We start from the raw sequence: 21808 nt of genomic DNA, 5'->3' as shown, positions 1-21808 counted from the left end.
TCCGGTTTGGTAGCTGTCACTTCCCGTGTCAACATACACGAGTGCAATATTTGCCACGATGGGCCACAATACTTAAATTGACAGTTTAATTAGATATTTTGTGCATAATCGTCTGTTCAACATGGAGTACCAACCTCTTTGGGCGGCCTGTGTCGCCATTATTGTATTCTACGCGTGTGGTTTAATCCTAGAAGGCCATGCTCTCCCGGATAATAACGAACCAGATCACAAATTCGTCCCTGTTGATAGTCAGCAGATAGCCGAATTATTGGCCAGTTCTAATGACAGGTAGGCATAACATTATCTATTAACACGATATCATTTTAGATATAAAAATTCTAAGTAAGTTTGTCGCTCTGATCAGTTGTATTTTGACGATTTTTTGTTACATTTTATTTTCATCAGCTGTCTTACTTTTGATTATGTCAACCAGAAACTCTACACGACTATTGACTGATTAATGAAGTTTTAATGTTGTGTACACAAGGGTTATATATGTATTTGTGTACCACCTCCACACACTAATACAATTACACAACACACACATGTAACCACCTCTACCTGTTGAATTTAATCAAATAAGTAAGCAGGAGCCATTCTGAAATACCATTGTACCTCTAACCATTTTAATAACACACAATCCACTGTCCTAGATAAGTTGTGTAAAAAGTCATTGTATGAAAAACAAACAAGAAAATGAAAACAAAAACAAAAAATACTAAATGATAACTAGCTGTCTATTGTTTTATTGTCTGTTTGTCATAGAGGTATATACCTGTATATACTGTGTTTGTTTCGATTGTACTATCTGTCTCACATTTATACCCATTACTAGTCTACATATCAATTATATACATGTATATAACAATTTCTTATCCACATTAATTGTCTCATGTTATAGCATTTTTCCCATCATGGTTTTTCTAGTATTCATGTCTTATCAGAATGTCTCTTTATTTGAAATTTCATAATTTCACATCTGAGAGTCTGACAACAGACATTATATGTGTTGTGTTTTTTTATTATTATTTTTGTTTTCTTTTTTTTTCTATTGTAACTGTCTTTTTGTCTTATTGGTGTTGCTTTTGCATGTCTTGTAGTATATTTTGAAAATGAATAAAAAATAAATTTAAAAAAGTTAATGTCTAGCTGTGTCTATATTGCATTTTTACTGCTAAAAACATACATGTCAATGCAATTTATTTAATTGAAATAAAATGTTCATGCTTAAATGTAAAAAGCAGCTAGCATATTGTACCTTATATGTTATTATAATGATATAAGCTATATATAGATAGGATAGATATATAGGTAAAGTATAATCCATAAACAAACATATGTACTTGTTTTAATTTATAACGGGATTTGTTAATTTTGGAATAATTTTTACATTTAACAAACATGTACGTTAAACACGTATCATATTTCTATGTTTACAGTCAGTCCAATGTTACAAATCTCAATACTACTACCAGTAGTACCACCACTCAGCAGACGACAACCACCCCTGAGGAGGCGGCCTTCCTCCCGGAGACTGGGGCAGCCGAGGAGGAACACAGCAGTAGCCTCACATTATTTTTTATCATCATAGTTGTAGGTAAGTAAAGTTTTATATGTTTACTTTTTTATTTACATAGTACATTTACATGCACAATTCTAACCCTGACATGACCATTAGGGGCAGCAGGTGCAATGCTTATCTCCAACATGACAATGGGGGCAGCTGAGCAGGTGCATTTCTTACTCCAGACATGACAGTGGGGGCAGCAGATGCAATTTTTACTCCATATACGACAGTGAAGGGCAGTGAGGTAAAATTCTTACCCTGACCTAACCCCTGAACTTGACAACATTATTACTTTTCACATGAAAGTCAAGGAAATTGGTTATGGATTTTCTGGTTCTGTCAAACAAACAATGTTTTTTCCCTGGTAGTCTAGGGTCTGCATTTTGGTAAAAAAAAGTCCATGTCTTTGATTGAACCAGGTTGTAAAAGGACTTACTGTATTCGGCATAATTAGCGCCCCTCCCCTTATAAGCGCTCCTCTCCTTTTCCAAAGATGGAGTTGAAGTTGTATAAATGCCGCAATGCCATGGATTTAATGATGTTTGAAAATATATGATAAATATCAGCATTGTATCCCATATAACAAGAGCTTGCGATCCTTCACATGTGAATCACAATGTAATAATGTGTACGTCTCTAAGGATTTTTTAACATGACAGATTAATGTGCCATGAATACAGGAAGAGTTAAGATATAGCTGAGTTTTATCGTCCACAACTTTTGTTTTGGTTCCTAATAAGCTTCCCCTTTGGTACAATTTATTAAGCATCCTGAGCAGTAATTATGGCGAATACGGTAATATAAAATCTGATTTTATAACTATACTTCCTGTTTTGTAATCCTTCAGATATAGTAGATTAATTAATACCCTGGTAAGTTAATATGTCATCTGATCACCTTTCACAAGATTATATATAAAAGTTCAAACACTCTTGGTCAATCTCAACTGAGTTCATTGGAAATTTTTTTCCTGGAAAAATATAAAACTGGAATGATTAAAGTTTGGCCTAGAAATATGATTTATGTGATAATTAACTCCTACATGTCATGAGCTATAGAGTAGCTGATATATGTATAGGCACATATGTTACCACATAAACAATTGGTCAGTTGGCTGTGAACTGCAACATCTGGTGTTCAGGAGAAATTTTGTAAATGGACAAAGTTAATCTAGCTAGTGTAATAATGGCTCTGTACAAAAATCAACAATGTTTGAGGAAAATGCTATGTTTCACAATCATAATAAAAAGGAAAAATAAAAACAAACATGATTAATTGTCAGTCTGAAATTTCTAGACCAAAATCCTGTTGATCCTGAACATTTTTTCTTCAAAAAGACATGAAATTTAAGAAGAATGCTTTTTCTCACACAAGACTCCTTAGCTTTTCTGGTAATGTGCACTTTAAAGGTAATGGGTTGCTTTGTAAATGTTTGTAGAACAAGTTGTAGCAGGTAAAGCCTCGAGGCCGGTATAGCCTAGACTGACCTACTCCGAACACCACTTAATGAAGGATTCCATTAAACACATCCTCCACAGACAGATGCTATCTCTGACTATGGAAATGGCTACATTGTTTTGTTTAAGACATTGATAGTACATGTGTAGTTATTTAGATTGGGATTCAATTGAGATGAAATTTTATTAATTTAGAGGTCATGTTGATAATAAAGACTGGGTGTCCTTTCATATTAGGTGAGATGTATATTAAATACAGGTATTGTGTTGGTATGTCGTTGGTTATATAATATGTGCCAACTGAAATTGGTGAAGTGAGACAAAGTGGTAACTGTACAATGCTTTAGAGAAATGTGATGTAATAAAACAAATTGACCATGAGCTAGTCACTAATGATCGATACAGCTCAGTTCTTCCTCCTTTTTTAAGTCTTCAATCTTGAACACACACAATACGCTATAACCACCACCGTAGATATTTATAAGTATTTGGACAACAATTGTGGTCAGGACATAAAAAAAGGTAGCGATTAGACCAGGGTTTGAACCGGGACTTCTGATATGAACACAAGCCTGATGATCTACCAATTAAGCTCCCTGGTTATTGATGATTGATCCGGCCCCTGTTCTGCTTCACATGTACATTGATTTGGATATCACATAAGTAATTGTCTACGACAACTGATACCCTTTTAGTTTTCGCTACTTTTCTTAATATTCTATTACATCCATCCAAGAACAATATTGCCCCTATTCATTATGCCTTCAGACATGGTGTCTGTAGATCTTTCATGTTTCATACCAGACATGAACTTGTTACACGATGGTTTATTGCCTGGGTTACAGACAGGAAGACTCCCATCTCTATTGCCATTGATTATGTAAAGACATGCTAAATAATGTATTGACAATGAGAGAATGTATTAATGGTGCAACACTTATCTCAAGTACAAAGATGTCTGGTGGATGCTTGAAATGATCTTGTTCATTAGGCAGTATTACCACAAAATGGCTGAACATATTTGAGCTTTAAAATCCTGAAAAAAATCTCTAAAACCTTGGAGTAGAATCTCTTGGGTTTCTGATTCCTACTGGAGTTATTGTTTCTATATATATTATTCAAATATCACAAATTACTGTATTCAATGTGATTGGGGGCAGTAGTGGTTAAGATGTCAGGGCATATAGAACAAGATGCGGCCCAAGTAGTTGTAATCAGCTAACTACTGGTGTCTAAGATGAGGTAAAAGGTAATGCCACTAAGTTTATCCCTTCATTTCTGGGTTATAAGGTAGGAGATTGTCAGATATATTATCGTTGCCCAGTAGGTTGGTGGTTTTTCTCCGGGTACTAAGGCTTTACTCCATGTCCTATAAACTGGCATATCCTTAAAAGACCTGATTTGGATATATATAAAAATATGTCCCACAATATGACTACTACTTAGCTTGAAGACCTTATGAGGTTGTTGTAAGGTCATTAAAGTTTCTCTGGTACACCAGTTTTTCTTCACATGAAACATTTTCATCAAAGCATGCATGACATTCAATTACCCTGGATGTTATGAAATGAAACACAAAAGAAAATAAACTAAACTAAATTCATTGTCACAATATTTTTATATATAAAAATACAGGGTCACTTTGATCTGTGTTCCTTAAAACCCAAGGGATACATATGAGGGTGGCGTACATCCCTAGGCAGCTCCATTATAATGTACTGATTTGATCAATGGGTCCTCACCACGTATCATGTCCTTCTGGGCTGACATGGATAGTTAAACAATTTAAACAAACCACTTTTAACAGGAATATTACTTCAAAATTTGATGTTGATTATCAACTCTGTAAACTCTGTATGAACATAGAGGTTACAGGTCTAGAGTAGATTATGAACATTGAGTTTTAAAGAGATTGTACTTCAGATATCATGACAATAAATTACCACACTGTTTACCAAATAGTATTTAATGTAGATAGAGATTAAGAGAATCTTAAACAATTCAGTAGCCATATACTTCACTGTAGTTACAATCCAATTAAAATGAGACTTGTAATTCCACTCTACTATGATGCTCTACAATACGCTCCAATACAAGATCTAACAACTCCCTGTTCGGGGTCACCTCATCATGACCCAGGTGACCTAGAATCTTATTCCTTTCATTTTTCTGGTGTTATATAAAGTACAAAAGTGCCAAGCAAGTGGACAGAAGGTAAAATTTGCCAATATGAAACACTTAAAAACCGTGATTTTACCTTTTTAGTAAGATTTTCCCCTGTCTCTTTAAAACCCCAAGAAACTTTGATGTATTTCTACATTAAAATGTATGATATGTAAATGAAAGGTTAAAATAAAGTCAATATCAACTTCACACGTTTTTGATTTCACATAAAAATTCCATACCTTCAACATTTATAAACTGGAAGTTCAAATGTTTAAACTTTAATGTTTACATGTGCCTATGCCTATGTCCTACAATTTCCTAGTAAATCCTATTAAATTTCATATTAAATTAAAAGATCTCAAAGCTCTACTGGCCATGGTCGTGGTTCTTACAAATACAAATTGCCTGAAACTTTTCTGGATTGGCTTAAGCTTCCATGCTGTAAATAAGGGTTTTGCTCTCTCTCTTTCTAAACATTCTTTCAAGTATGAAAAAATATCACAAATCAAGGAGAGAGTATTATCATCAGCATAGTTGTACAGGCTAACCTTTGTAAAGATTTGTTTATGAAAATGTAAGAAAACAAATTAAGATTGAAGAATGGACCCTTGTAAGACCCCTTCCTAACTTCTGTCTATTTGCTGGTCCCAATCTGACCTGCTGCAGCCTCTCATTCAGGTAGCTGCTGATGAATCGGATGGCTGGCTCACTGAAGCCATTTACTCAAAACTTCACAAGTAGCAGATAATTCAGAATGCATTCAAAGGCCTTGGTAATATCCAAGAGCCATTAATATCTTGATGGTTATCCATGGCTCGATCCTCACCAGTCTACAACAGGACAGATCGACGTAACAGGACAGACTGACGTAACAGGACAGACTGACGTAACAGGACAGGACAGATCGACGTAACAGGACAGACTGACGTAACAGGACAGACTGACGTAACAGGACAGACTGACATAATAAGAAAGACTAACATAAAAGGACAGACTGAAGTAACAGGACAGACTGACATAACAGGACAGACTGACGTAACAGGACAAACTGACGTAACAGGACAGACTGACATAACAGGACAGACTGACGTAACAGGACAGACAGACTGACATAACAGGACAGACTGACGTAACAGGACAGACTGACGTAACAGGGCAGACTGACCTAACAGTACAGACTGACGTAACAGGACAGACTAACATAACAGGACACACTGAGGTAACAGGACAGACTGACATAACAGGACAGACTGACGTGACAGGACAGACTGATGTAAAAGACATAACAGGACAAACAGGACAGACTGACGTAACAGGACAGACTGACATAACAGGACAGACTGATGTAACAGGACAGACTGACGTAACATGACAGACTATCGTAACAGGACAGACTGACATAACAGGACAGACTGACATAACAGGACAGACTGACGTAACAGGACAGACTGACGTAACAGGACAGACTGACATAACAGGACAGACTGACATAACAGGACAGACTGACATAACAGGACAGACTGACGTAACAGGACAGACTGACATAACAGGACAGACTGACATAACAGGACAGACTGACGTAACAGGATAGACTGACATAACAGGACAGACTAACATAACAGGACAGTCTGTCGTAACAAGGTTGACTGATGCCAAAACCACTCCTAAAGGCTACAAGGAGGGGCTAAAATGTGTATCAATTTCTATGATGAAATGATAATGATAATCACTTTCTGGCCCCTTTGATCTTTTACTTTTTAATAGTTATTCCATGAATTATTCTGATGACTAGATTAAAATCATGAAATATTTACATAAATTATTGATATTGTCCCATGATCAGTGTTGCCTTCTAATCTACATCCACACGTGTGTGCGGATAATTAGGATATGATATTTATTTGGGATTTGTTTTGTTGCAGTACTTGCCATATTACAGGTCCATATGTTACTCCCTAAGTTTTAATACAATGGACATTAGTATACCACGGTAGTTTTAGTTTCATCATTCCACTGCTTGCTGTATTGATGTAAAAATATAAAATATCAGAAAATATCATTATACAAATGTTAGTGTAAAAACAAAGCTGACACATGCACTCATACATAAATTGTATAATGTTCAGACTTGGTGATGAGCTCATTAAACTTTGATACTGACAATGCATACTGATAACTTTTGATATTTTTGTTTTAACACTTGCCATATTGATTGTACATGTACAAAATAGACATAGATACAATGTAATTTGTCTAAACTAACTTTCACTGGGACCAGCATATTTGGCCGTTTTGGCTAGGTTTGCATATTATACAGGTTTTAATTACCGTATTCGACCCAATAAGCACCCATGTCCCTATAAGAGCCCCTCCCCTTTTTGATTTTTTTTGATAGGTTTGCAATAATTTCGTCTTATTAAGGCCCATGGGCCTCTTGTTTATTTCAATTTTTAGGTCACCTGAGACGAAGTCTCAAGTGACCTATTCTAATCGCCTTTTGTCCGTCGTCCGTCGTTTGTTCGTAAACAATTTACATTTTCAACTTCTTCTCAAAAACCGCCGAAGCAATTTCAATGAAATTTTGCACAAACCTTCTAAGGCATAAGGCCAATCAAAAATGTGAATTATATGACCCCAATTCCCAGGGGGCTGTGAGAGGGGTCAAAAGGGGTAAAATTGACTTAAATTTCAAAAATCTTCTTCTCCACTCAGAGATGTGGTAGAATCAAATACTCATCATAGATAGAAAGGTCTCAAGGCCCCCTACAAAAATTGTGAATTTTATGACCCTGGGGTCTCAGGTTTCCCCTGGGGAGGGGGTTAAGTTTACTATAGTTTATATAGTGAAAACACATTTTGGAGCATTATTTGGTCATTTATAATAGAAAATAAGTCAAATGTTATCAGAATTATCTCTATGAGATTGCCATTGAAACCTAATAACAAATTTTCCATGACTGACACCCAGGGCCCTTCGGGGCGGGGCCAAAAGGGGTCAAATAGGCTAAAACTTAAAAAATCTTCTTCTGAAATTCTGGAACTGGTAGAATCAAATACTCTTCATAGATGGAAAGGTTACAAATAATGTGAATTATATGACGCTGGAGTCTCATGCTTCCCACTGGGGAGGGGGTCATGTTTACTATAGTTTATATAGGAAAAACACATTTATGAATGTTATTTGCTTATTTTTCATAGGAAATTAGTCAAACTGGGTTAGAATTTTTACCCTGAGATAGCATTTTATCGTCATATCCATATTGGTCCTTGCCGACCCCCAGGGGCCAGAGGGGCACGGCCAAAAAGGTTTAAATTGGCTAACTTTTCAAAAAACTTTCTTCTGAATTCATAGATTCGATGAAACCAAATACTCTTCATAGATTGAAAGGTCTTAAGGCCCTTTACAAAATGTTTGAATTTCATGGCCCTGGGATCTCAGATGTTCCCCTGGGGAGGGAGTCAAATTTACTATAATTTATATAGGAAAAACACATTTATGAACATTATTTGCTTATATAATTAGTTTTAATAGGAAATGAGTCAAACTGGGTTAGAATTATTAGCCTGAAATAGCATTTTAACACCATATCCATATAGGTCCTGGCAGACTCCCAGGGACCAGAGGGGCGGGGGCACAATGGCTAAAATTTCAAAAATCTTCTTCTGAATTCACAGGTTTGATGGAACCACATAATCTTCATAGATAAAAAAGTGAAATTTATAAAATCACTGACTGACTTCAAGTTTTGTTTTGTTGTTTAACGTTGGCAAAGCAAATTGGAATTTTAAGCATAAGATTTGGTAACATAATACACTAACTATCAAAATGAAAAAAAAAAAGAAAAAAATCTAATATGAAGGTTCAACTTTAAAGTTTATTCCAATTCGTAAATACTTTTTACAGATTTAAACCAACTTTGCAATGCTCATTCTGTTTCAGCACTCAGGTGACCGTCAAGGCCTCTTGGGCCTCTTGTTTCATTTTTTAAACGCCCTGGACGGATATTGGGTTGAATACAGTACTATAAAATAAAAATGCAGTACAATTATGGTATTCTACACAGGGATCTGGATTATACTGTTTGAGTCAATAAGTTTTTGACATGAACATTCCTGTAATAAAAATTCTGTTTTGTTTTGTTGCAGTGCTTGCCATATTGATCGTACATATGTTACTAGCCACCAAGTTCTACTACCTGCCAGAGAGTATCGCTGTCATCCTATTGGGTATGTACTATTAGAGGACGCCACTGAGAATTTATAATGTAAATGTGTCTGTCATGATAATGCTCTGACATAAAATTTGATATATTTGGTGTATATAGACAGAGGACTCAAGCTAATTTGTATAACTGTTATTCGAATAATTCATTATTTGCATGTTTACTGGTATATAAGTGCTGTAAACTAACTTTGTTTTGTGACTATAAAAATTCACCATTTCCATTTTAAAACACTTTTTTCGCAGATTTGAAACTTATATGTAAATTCTTATCAATATAAATGATGTAGATATCAATTTGTGAAGATAAACTTTCACAAAATAATTTGGATTGCAAAATTCACAAAAATAATTTGAATGCGAAATTAAGTTGGTTTACAGTGTAACAGTGATTATATGAATATCATTATATAACAAAGTGCAGGATGAATATCAAATGTATTGTTTTATTAATCTAATATAGGTACTGTAAATCAAGCTACTTTTTTTGCATGCGATTTATTTTCGCATATTTAGCAGGTGATTATATTTCATGAAAATAAATTTATTTAACTGTAAGCGTTTGTAAAATCAAATCGCTGTGCAAATATCAGTGGGAGTGTAAAATTTAGTTTCCACAAAAGGGACTAACTATAGTCCAACCAATCAACCTAAAGAGAAGATTTCCCCATATCCAGAAGGTCTATTGTGACTACAAGGGGCCACTGTGGTCAATTGGTTAAGATGTCCTGACATATTACCACAAGCCTTCCACCTCTGGGTCGCGAGTTCAAATCCCATGGGGGGCAGTTGCCACGTACTGAACGCTTGTCTGTTGTTTTTCTCCTGGTGCGTTGGCTTTTTCTCCATCATCAAACCTGGGATGTCCTTACATGACCGTGGCTTTTAATTGGACTGTGACTAGGATTGACCAGGGTTATAATTACCTGAGTAATAACCTTCCAAGTAAATTACCGTTTCTGGTTAGATACTAGATGCAATTTGCATGATTTAATCCAGTGATGTTAAAATTTGTTAACAGGTACCAAAAAAAATTCATTTGTATGAGTTTAGCATAATAATGACTTGAGATGAGAATGACATCTGTTGCTACATATGATATTACATTGTAGTATTGGCTTTCTGATTGTCCTTCATGTTTTATGTATGTTTATATCCATGACCATCATTGTTAAATTTATTCAGTATGTATTTGTCACTTACCACAGGTTTGAACATTTTTAATGTGCGAACTAAATCTTAGTATATACCACATTAATTGTTCTAAATGTTCATAATGTGAATCTTCAATCTTGTCATGATTTGTGTTTTAATTTCTTTCTGACACTCATTTGAGAAACTCTAAATAAGTGTAAATTGTTGATATCTGATTTTTATGCTCTACCTATTTTGTTATTAACTTTGGATGTTGTTATAATAATAAAACATGTTATTACAACTGTTTTATTTCGTATTGCATGTACAATATTTCTTATCATTAATGCATTGCAATACATGGTACATGTAACAAGATCAATACCATATTAAACACAATAAAATTACATGAAATTATAGTGAAATGATGCAGCATTCTTGTTCAAGATAGTTATAACATCCTTCCCCCCTCCCCACGTAATGAAGTTAAAGGGGTATACTGGAATCAGCTTGTCTGTCCATCTGTCTGCCTGTCTGTAGAAAAATTTTGTCCAGACAAATCCTCCTGAACTACTGGACAGATTTCATTGAAACTTGGCAGTAGTGTTGGGGACCATGTGCAGATGTGCATGCAGATTTTATGTTGTCATTGTAACCAAGTCACTATACACAGGTTTCAAAATTTGTCCCAACAAATCCACCTAAACTACTAGATCAATTTTAATGAAACTTGACGTTATTGTTTTGGATTATGTGGGGATGGGCATACAGGTTTTCTGCAAAATTTTAGTTGCCATGGTAACCAGGTCACTATACACAGGTTAAAATTTGTCCGGACAACTTGTAAATTTCCTGTGAAGCTGACATTTTTTTCAAGAACAAGTCTAATAAGAGGAAAAAGCGGGGAGGGGGGGGGGGGGTTATTAGTCAGCCATCAGCTTACAGTTCTAGTTTTTATCATCTTTTAATAAATGACTGTACATTGTTTTGAATAATTTGATTATTTTTACAGGTGCATTAATAGGCCTTGTATTGAAGATCTTTAAAGCTGGGAACTGGAGAGTAAGTATAGCTTGATAACTTTGTAAAGACTAAGACATTAAGAATATGACATGGATCAATACACAACAAAATAACCCCATAGTCAGCTAAACACTGATAAATATCAAACAACTAGAAAAGCAAAAATTTTCTTTAGAACATGTGAAGAAATCTATGATGTTTATTCACAATAAAAGTATTTTAGTTCAGTTTGATTATGTCTTCACGTAACATAAATTAGTGTATGGCGATATTCGGATAACATTTAGTGGTAATGTATTCAGATAACATTTCGTGATGATATATCCAGATAACATTTAGGGATGATATATCTAGATAACATTAAGTCATGCTATATCCAGATAACATTAAGTCATGCTATATCCAGATAACATTTAGTGGTGGTATATCCAGATAACATTAAGTGGTGGTATATCCAGATAACATTAAGTGGTGATGTATCCACATAACACTTAGTGGTGATATGTCCAGATAACATTTAGTGGTGGTATATCCAGATAACATTTAGTGGTGATGTATACAGATAACATTTAATGATAATGTATACAGATAACATTTAATGGTGATGTATCCAGATAACATTTAATGGTGATGTATCCAGATAACATTTAGTGGTGATGTATCCAGATAACATTTAATGATAATGTATACAGATAACATTTAATGGTTATGTATCCAGATAACATTTAGTGGTGAATTATCCAGATAACATTTAATGATAATGTATACAGATAATATTTAATGGTGATGTATCCAGATAACATTTAATGATGCTATATCCAAATAACATTTAGTGGTGATGTATCCAGATAACCTTTAGTGGTGATTTAGTGGTAATATATCCAGATAACATTTCATGGTAATGTATCCAGATAGCATTTAATAATAATGCATTCAGATAACATTTAATGGTGATGTATCCAGATAAGATTTGGTATGGAATGATATCCAGACAAGTTTAATTGGTTATGTATCCAGATAGCATTTAGTTTATGGTGATATAGCTATTGTTTATCCAAATATCAAAGTGCTGATCTAGATAAAATAGTGTGAAATATTTTATTTTCAGAATGAAGAAGCCTTCAGCCCTAATCTTGATAACAAAGTATGTGACATTTTATTTTCAGAATGAAGAAGCCTTCAGCCCTAATCTAGATAACAAAGTGTGTGATATTTTATTTTCAGAATGAAGAAGCCTTCAGCCCTAATCTTGATAACAAAGTGTGTGACATTTTATTTTCAGAATGAAGAAGCCTTCAGCCCTAATCTAGATAACAAAGTGTGTGATATTTCATTTTCAGAATGAAGAAGCCTTCAGCCCTAATCTAGATAACAAAGTGTGTGATATTTTATTTTCAGAATGAAGAAGCCTTCAGCCCTAATATACATAACAAAGTGTGTGATATTTATTTTCAGAATGAAGAAGCCTTCAGCCCTAATCTAGATAACAAAGTGTGTGATATTTTTATTTTCAGAATGAAGAAGCCTTCAGCCCTAATCTAGATAACAAAGTGTGTGATATTTTATTTTCAGAATGAAGAAGCCTTCAGCCCTGATCTTGATAACAAAGTGTGTGACATTTTATTTTCAGAATGAAGAAGCCTTCAGCCCTAATCTAGATAACAAAGTGTGTGATATTTTATTTTCAGAATGAAGAAGCCTTCAGCCCTGATCTTGATAACAAAGTGTGTGATATTTTATTTTCAGAATGAAGAAGCCTTCAGCCCTACCATATTTTTCATTGTATTGCTGCCACCAATCATATTTGAATCAGGATATAATTTACACAAGGTAATAAAGACTTATTTTTACAAGAGATAATTATACACCAGTATCAGGAAGAGGTTTTTAGAATGTATCTTTTACGGATCTAATCACTGTATTTCAATTATAAATCAACTAATTATTAAAGATACTACAGAAAATCAGACATTTGCTGTTTGTGCAGAAGCTTCTGTAGCTGTTGACTATTGATGCACTTATTTCAAATCATTATGCAATATTTTGTTTTCGTTACAGGGTAACTTTTTCCAGAACATCGGCTCCATTCTGATCTTTGCTATATTTGGTACTGTGATATCTGCCTTGATTGTAGGAGGTGGGATATACCTACTAGGCCGGGTCAGTATAACTTTCCTAATACAATCCGACATGGGTCTGTCAAGAGGATAAAAATAGTCTCTACACGAGTAAAATGATTTGAGCTGGTCATCACAAGGCTTATTGCATACTGACCAGACAAAATCTTTCACAAGGGTTGAGATATCCCTATTTACTAACCCTTTCACAAGGGTTGAGATATCCCTATTTACTAACCCTTTCACAAGGGTTGAGATATCCCTATTTACTAACCCTTTCACAAGGGTTGAGATATCCCTATTTACTAACCCTTTCACAAGGGTTGAGATATCCCTATTTACGAAGCCTTTCACAAGGGTTGAGATATCCCTATTTACTAACCCTTTCACAAGGGTTGAGATATCCCTATTTACGAAGCCTTTCACAAGGGTTGAGATATCCCTATTTACTAACCCTTTCACAAGGGTTGAGATATCCCTATTTACTAACCCTTTCACAAGGGTTGAATATCCCATTGAATATCCTATTTACTAACCCTTTCACAAAGGTTGAGATATCCCTATTTGCTAACCCTTTCACAAGGGTTGAGATATCCCTATTTACTAACCCTTTCACAAGGGTTGAGATATTCCTATTTACTAACCCTTTCACAAGGGTTGATATATATCCTATTTACTAACCCTTTCACAAGGGTTGATATATTCCCTATTTACTAACCCTTTCACAAGGTTGAATATCATTTACTAACCCTTTCACAAGGTTGAGATATCCCTATTTACTAACCCTTTCACAAGGGTTGAGATATCCCTATTTACTAACCCTTTCACAAGGGTTGAGATATCCCTATTTACTAACCCTTTCACAAGGGTTGAGATATCCCTATTTACTAACCCTTTCACAAGGGTTGAGATATCCCTATTTACTAACCCTTTCACAAGGGTTGAGATATCCCTATTTACTAACCCTTTCACAAGGGTTGAGATATCCCTATTTACTAACCCTTTCACAAGGGTTGATATATCCCTATTTACTAACCCTTTCACAAGGGTTGAGATATCCCTATTTACTAACCCTTTCACAAGGGTTGAGATATCCCTATTTACTAACCCTTTCACAAGGGTTGAGATATCCCTATTTACTAACCCTTTCACAAGGGTTGAGATATCCCTATTTACTAACCCTTTCACAAGGGTTGAGATATCCCTATTTACTAACCCTTTCACAAGGGTTGAGATATCCCTATTTACTAACCCTTTCACAAGGGTTGATATATCCCTATTTACTAACCCTTTCACAAGGGTTGAGATATCCCTATTTACTAACCCTTTCACAAGGGTTGAATATCCCTATTTCTAACCTTTCAAAGGGTTGAGATATCCCCATTTACTAACCCTTTCACAAGGGTTGAGATATCTCTATTTACTAACCCTTTCACAAAGGTTGAGATATCCTATTTACTAACCCTTTCACAAAGGTTGAGATATCCTATTTACTAACCCTTTCACAAGGGTTGATATATTCCTATTTACTAACCTTTCACAAGGGTTGATATCCTATTTCTACCTTTCACAAGGGTTAAGATATCCCTATTTGCTAACCTTTCACAAGAGTTGAGATATCCCTATTTGCTAACTCTTTCACAAGAGTTGAGATATCCCTATTTGCTAACTCTTTCACAAGGGTTGAGATATTCCTTTTTTAACAGACCCTTTTTATTAACAATGTGCAACACATACTAGTAATATATGCATGCATGTCATGTATCTGCAATTGAACTGCTGTGGGATTTTCTTACCTCAAGTTCTTTGTAGTTATCAACAATGAGACTAATTCATGTACCATGTGATACCTGATAACGTTTGAGAGGGACTATTGTTGATGTAATGATGTCAAAAGACATCATCCTGTGATAATGTCATTCCTGCGAGAAGATAACAAAGAGTTTCCTTCCATCACCGCTGGAGATACTAGTCCCACACAAACGTTATGAATACATGTGTATGTTTATAACCATTTGTATTTTCCCCGATTGCAGGCTAAGATAGCCTACGAGTTGGATTTGGTGGAGAGTTTTGCGTTTGGTTCGCTGATCTCTGCAGTGGACCCTGTAGCAACGTTAGCTATTTTCCATGCTCTTGATGTGGATCCTATCCTCTACATGTTGGTGTTTGGAGAAAGTGTTCTCAATGATGCTGTGTCTATAGTGCTCACAAAGTAAGTTTATGTATAATTAACTCATTAACCCCTGAAATTTCATAATGGACTGGTCTAGTCTTTGATTAAGAAGAGCCTTAATGTGTATTCAGGGGTTAATGAGTTTAATGTTATAATGAAGTATCTCATGTAATGGTGTTAATAATGAAAATGGAAGTAACTTTATTGCGTTAACAATGAAGGTAGTCTGTGAAAGTACATACATGTACACACCAAATGATAGGGCATGTAATACATAAGAAAATGGATATTTTGTTAAGTTACATAAAATGGGTATATTTGCTATTGTACATGTGCATCACAAAGCAATTTCAATTTCAAATATGTGTTGTAGGAAAGGGGAAGTAACTCACAATGATTTTTTTTTCATGTGTGTGTAATGTTAGTATTTGGCTGTAATTATGTGTTCATCATTTAATAATAAAATTATTTTCTAACTGTAGGACAATACTGGAGTTCAGCCAGCCTGGTGTTGTTGTGACCAGTGGAGTCCATGCCTTTTTCTCTGCTGTGGGAAGATTCTGTGTGATGTTCCTGGCCTCCTCAGCCATTGGTCTGGCGTTTGGCATCGTTAGTGCTATGGTATCCTTTCAAAGTAATTAGTTAGGGAAGGTTAAGAACTTGTGTATATTTTTTTGTTATAACAGCAGAAAAAACAGACATCAGACACAGATCATGTACATTCACATATACATTATCATAGTTAAAACAAAGTTGTCTCCCTTGACCATTTATTAGTTATTAAAGTTTATTGACTTGAGGAAGACACCGTCCCTGGAGTTTGGTATTATGCTGACCTTTTCTTACCTACCATACGTCCTGGCCGAGGGCATTCATCTCTCAGGTAAACAGTGTTCTTTTATTTATCTATTTAATCTTTGATCTACACAGTCTGGATGGCAATGCAAGAAGACTCTACATAATAATGTTCATGGCTGTCAACTTGGCAAAAGCCTCTCCTTGCTAAAAACTTGTATTGCCACTGGTTGTGAAGGTCACGAAATAACTCATTTTATAAAGAGTCATATGTTTGTTGTTTCCAAATTAAACATAACCATTGTCAGTTTCATTCTTTTAGGTCATCTGAGTGCGATTTAGCTGAAACTTATATAAAATGATCCTGACATGGTCCCGACAAAGTGTTGTTATTTTTTGGGTCGATCCGAAATCCAAGATGGCAGCCACAGCCACCACTTTAAAACTCATTTTGAACTTCTTCTCAAGTTCAAGTTCTACAAGTGCAATTTGGCTGAAACTTGCATGAAATGATACTAACATGGTCCCGACAAAGTGATGTTATTTTGCGGGTCGATCCGAAATCCAAGATGGCCACCACAGCCGCCATCTTGAAAACACATTTTGAACTTCTTCTCAAGTTCTACAGGTGCAATTTGGCTGAAACTTGCATGAAATGATCCTGACATGGTCCTGACAAAGTGTTGTTATTTTTCGTGTTGATCAAAATCCAAGATGGCTGTCATAGCTGCCATCTTGAAAACACATTTTGAATTTCTTTTCAAGTTTTACCAGTACTATTTGGCTGAAAATTGCATGAAATAATCCTGACATGGTCCCGACAAAATGTTGTTAATCTCTGGTTGATCCCAAATGGAAGATGGCTACAATGAAACTATATCTAATTCATTTCCTATATGATAATTGCCAAGGTAGTCAGATGACCGTTAACCCTGTTTATATTCACGAAAGTTAGTCTTGCTAATTACCATCAACATTTCCATTCAATTTTCCAATCCGAGAATTTTAATCTTTGCAAACTTGTTTTGAAATGAAAATCACAAAATTTAAAAGTTGGTTTGCACTATTGTACAGGTACCTTAGACCTACATTGTAGATTACATGTGAGAAATCAATAGATATCAGACGGAATACGTGATTGTATATAACATGTGAGAAATGACTAGATATCAGACAGAATATGTGATTGTATGTTACATATGAGAAATCACTAGATATCAGACAGAACATGTGATTGTATATAACAGGTATCATGGCCATCCTCATGTGTGGTATTGTGATGTCCCACTACACCCATCTCAACCTGTCACCAGTGACACAGATAACTACACAACAAACATTCAGAACCATCGCCTTCATGGCAGGTAAGTTAGACATTCGCGACCATCGCCTTCATGGCAGGTAATTTAGACATTAAGAACCATCGCCTTCATGGCAAGTATATTAGACTTTCAGAACCATCGCCTTCATGGCAGGTAAGTTAGATATTCAGAACCATCGCCTTCATGGCAGGTAAGTTAGACTTTCAGGACCATTGCCTTCATGGCAGTTAAGAACCATCGCCTCCATGGCAGGTAAGTTAGACATTCAGAACCATCGCCTTCATGGCAGGTAAGTTAGACATTCAGGACCATCGCCTTCATGGCAGGTAAGTTAGACATTCAGAACCATGGCCTCCATGGCAGGTAAGTTAGACATTCAGAACCATGGCCTTCATGGCAGGTAAGTTAGACATTCAGAACCATCGCCTTCATGGCAGGTAAGTTAGACATTCAGGACCATCGCCTTCATGGCAGGTAAGTTAGACATTCAGGACCATCGCCTTCATGGCAGGTAAGTTAGACATTCAGAACCATGGCCTTCATGGCAGGTAAGTTAGACATTCAGAACCAATTAATATTAGTTTGAGGAATCCATGATTTTATGATTTAAAATTGTAAAAATTGTTGAGCTGGCTTCTTAAGGGGTCACATAATATTAGGCAAAATGTTCATTTTAATTACTTTGAAATCATTTATTTTCGTTGGGCTCAATTTTCGTGGATTCTAAAATTTTACAATTTTGTTGGCACTTAAATTCATAGAGAAGACCTTACAAATTATTGTTAAAATACACAGTCGACACTGTCACCTGTTTTGTTTGATCTCTCAAGCGGAACTAAGCACAACACACAGCCAGTGTTTTTACAGATGTGTCCAACAAACAATTATCATGTCACGTTGATAGAGTCATGATATACTCAATCAATTATTTGTTGGTACATGTAGATGAAGTCTATGAAATTCTGAAAACTATCTTTGTTTGAACAATATTTTCCAACTTTGAACTTGTCATGTTTGTCCCCGAAATAAACCTTATGTAGTGAGGTAATAATCATCCTACAATGTATGAACGCATAAACTTACATGACATTGGCATAGGTATATATATTTTTGTGGGGATGTAAATTCTTTGATTTTGGTCAAAAAACAAAATCCACGAAAAATTAAACCCACACGAAAATTAATGATTTCACAGTACATAAGTTGATGTAAAAAACACCCAAAAAATCAGCTAAGACTATATCAACATGTTAGTATAATGCATGTTGAACATCACTGTTGTGTCAGATTCCGAAGTGGAAGGTGTTAGTAATGTAGCTTAAATTTTTGACAGGTTTTGCCATTATCCAGATGAAGCGATATTTGTTAACTTCTTATTTGACAGTGAAAAGAAAATATGATGCATCGATATGTGTGTTGTAGATAATAGGTACTCACGTACATTTGTATTTCTAGTTAATAGTTTAATGTCTTGGTTTTTCAGAGACATGTGTGTTTGCTTACCTGGGTCTAGCATTTTTCAGCTTCAAGCTCATTGTAAAACCTGCCTTTGTGATATGGAGCATTGTAAGTTATGGATGAAGCAGCATCTCTTACATCAAATACTTATCACTATCTCTTTGTACTGAAACTCTTAATTTCACTCTGCCATCATTCGCATTTGTCTGATTTTAAAAACTGATCTTTCATTATTTTGCAGTTTAAATAGTTTCTCAGTGTTAACTATCTGTATTTAAAAATCCTTTCTCTAAGATTAAACAAAAACTGAAAATAAATGTAAACATGTATTTGCTGTAATTGTAACTTTGAGTGCTTTGCTGATTATAAATACCCTGTCATTTTCTGGTTTATCATTAACTTTGTATGTCTAAACAGTTTTTGTTTTGTTAAATTCCAGGTATTAATCCTGATTGGCCGAGCTCTAAATATATTTCCTCTTTCTTTCTTGCTCAATTACTTCCGAGAACACAAGATAACAAGAAAAATGCAGTTTATTATGTGGTTTAGTGGTAAGTATATACATATATGTCATGTGTAAATGTGGTTTCCTAAAGTTATCTCCTGTCATCAATTTCTTAAAAAGCTTTCTTCGAAGGTATTTAATGAAAAACTTATGTGATATTGTTATGGTGTGATCTTTCTGGACCTGTAGAAGTAATATTGTGGTGATGAATATCAAAGTCATAGTTTTGCGTCCTTGTATTATGACTTTATTATGGCTATGAATTGTATCTGAGCACATTTTATCATCTTCAGCCAAACTTGTTAACTTGAAGTTGGCGAGACCACAGCCACATCATCTAATATTTTAGTTTAAACTTCATTTGATAGTGAAAACTTTGGCCAGGACCATCGAAATACTCCCAATTAAACAGATTACATTAATTTTGTATTTAGGTGAGTTAAAGTCAATGAGGTACAACTATAATTCCTTTATGCCAAGACATTTTCTTTTGTAATAAAGTTTAAATGACGACAAGTTATTTTTCAATCTCTGTAGGGCAAAAATGTTATCAGGGTTTGGATTAAGAGTTTCTTCTTTATATTGTTTTCAGGGTTACGAGGTGCTATTGCATTTGCCTTGAGCCTCCACTTGGAATTTTCTCCAGAGAAACGCTATGTTTTAGTTACTGCAACTCTTATCATAGTTCTTTTCACCGTCATGTTCCTAGGGGGCGCCACCATGCCGATGATGAAGGTCTGTACACACTTATTGAATTATCGTGTCAATTGAACAAATGCATTACCGCAGACATGAACTAAATTAAGCTGTTCTGTATGCCTAAAGATAAAAATTTTAGATGTTTATTGAAAATTTTATTACCATGATTGGTTATTTAAAACGGCAAGAAAATGTTGGGAATACCAACCCCAAACATGTAAAAAATAGACCGTCATATTCTATTTTTGGATCAAAAATGAAAGCTGGTTGTAAGGTATTTGACACGTCATAAATATATATTTTACTCAAATTTACAAGGTTTATTTATGTTCATGTCGCTTTAAATGCTATACGTTTAGTGTTTTTGCTGAAAACATTATATTATATTTGTGATTGACTAATACATCACTGGGAAGTTACCACAGCATCCATGTTTGAAGTAAGACATTGTCTGTACAATATGTTGGCTATTCTTCAATGTTTACCAATCAACTCAAGATTAGGATGGGTATATAGATGTGTGCAAAACATAACATAAAAATATATCAATGGTTCATTTCAGTTCTATGAAATTGCATTCCGGAGGTTACTATTCTTTGCATTTGTATTGAAATTCCTTTATGCTTCAGTCAGACTTTCACAGAAAAACATTTACCGGTAAATACTTTGATATTATAAACTTGATTTGTTTGAATTTGAGGTACATATTTTTGACTGCTGTTTTTGGTGTTGCAGTTACTTAATGCAAATAAAACAAAGAAAAAGAAGAGTAAGACTGGTGTGGAGGTATCACTGAGTAAAACCAGGGAAATGGTAGGTAATAACAAGTAAAACCAGAGAAATGGTAGGTAATAACTAGAAAAACAGGGAAAATCGTAGATAATAACGAGTAAAACCAGGGAAATGGTAGGTAATAACGAGTAAAACCAGAGAAATGGTAGGTAATAAAAAACGGGAAAATCGTAGGTAATAACGAGTAAAACCAGAGAAATGGTAGGTAATAACTAGAAAAACCAGAGAAATGGTAGGTAATAACTAGAAAAACAGGGAAAATCGTAGATAATAACGAGTAAAACCAGGGAAATGGTAGGTAATAACGAGTAAAACCAGAGAAATGGTAGGTAATAACTAGTAAAACCAGGAAAATCGTAGATAATAATGAGTAAA

General features: G+C 34.9%; 1 protein-coding gene across 1 annotated transcript in view; it reads left to right on the top strand.

Annotated features, from left to right (window-relative positions):
- The first annotated feature begins 2 nt into the window (after positions 1-2).
- The window catches only part of LOC138315152 (sodium/hydrogen exchanger 8-like), a 31762-nt gene continuing 9956 nt past the window's right edge, over positions 3-21808 (top strand). The window contains exons 1-14 of the mRNA XM_069255944.1: positions 3-288; positions 1440-1597; positions 9337-9417; positions 11559-11608; positions 13316-13399; positions 13628-13729; positions 15723-15901; positions 16345-16483; positions 16640-16745; positions 17905-18021; positions 19463-19545; positions 19877-19988; positions 20535-20677; positions 21377-21454. Of these exons, the coding sequence (XP_069112045.1) occupies positions 122-288; positions 1440-1597; positions 9337-9417; positions 11559-11608; positions 13316-13399; positions 13628-13729; positions 15723-15901; positions 16345-16483; positions 16640-16745; positions 17905-18021; positions 19463-19545; positions 19877-19988; positions 20535-20677; positions 21377-21454 (1599 nt within the window). The 5' untranslated portion in view covers positions 3-121. The remainder of the gene's footprint in view (positions 289-1439; positions 1598-9336; positions 9418-11558; positions 11609-13315; positions 13400-13627; positions 13730-15722; positions 15902-16344; positions 16484-16639; positions 16746-17904; positions 18022-19462; positions 19546-19876; positions 19989-20534; positions 20678-21376; positions 21455-21808) is intronic.

The sequence above is a fragment of the Argopecten irradians genome, chromosome 2 (assembly GCF_041381155.1).
Source record: "Argopecten irradians isolate NY chromosome 2, Ai_NY, whole genome shotgun sequence".
Classification (NCBI taxonomy): Eukaryota; Metazoa; Mollusca; class Bivalvia; order Pectinida; family Pectinidae; genus Argopecten; species Argopecten irradians.
The sequence above is the reverse complement of the archived record's forward strand: the minus strand, read 5'-3'. Positions and strand labels throughout refer to the sequence as shown.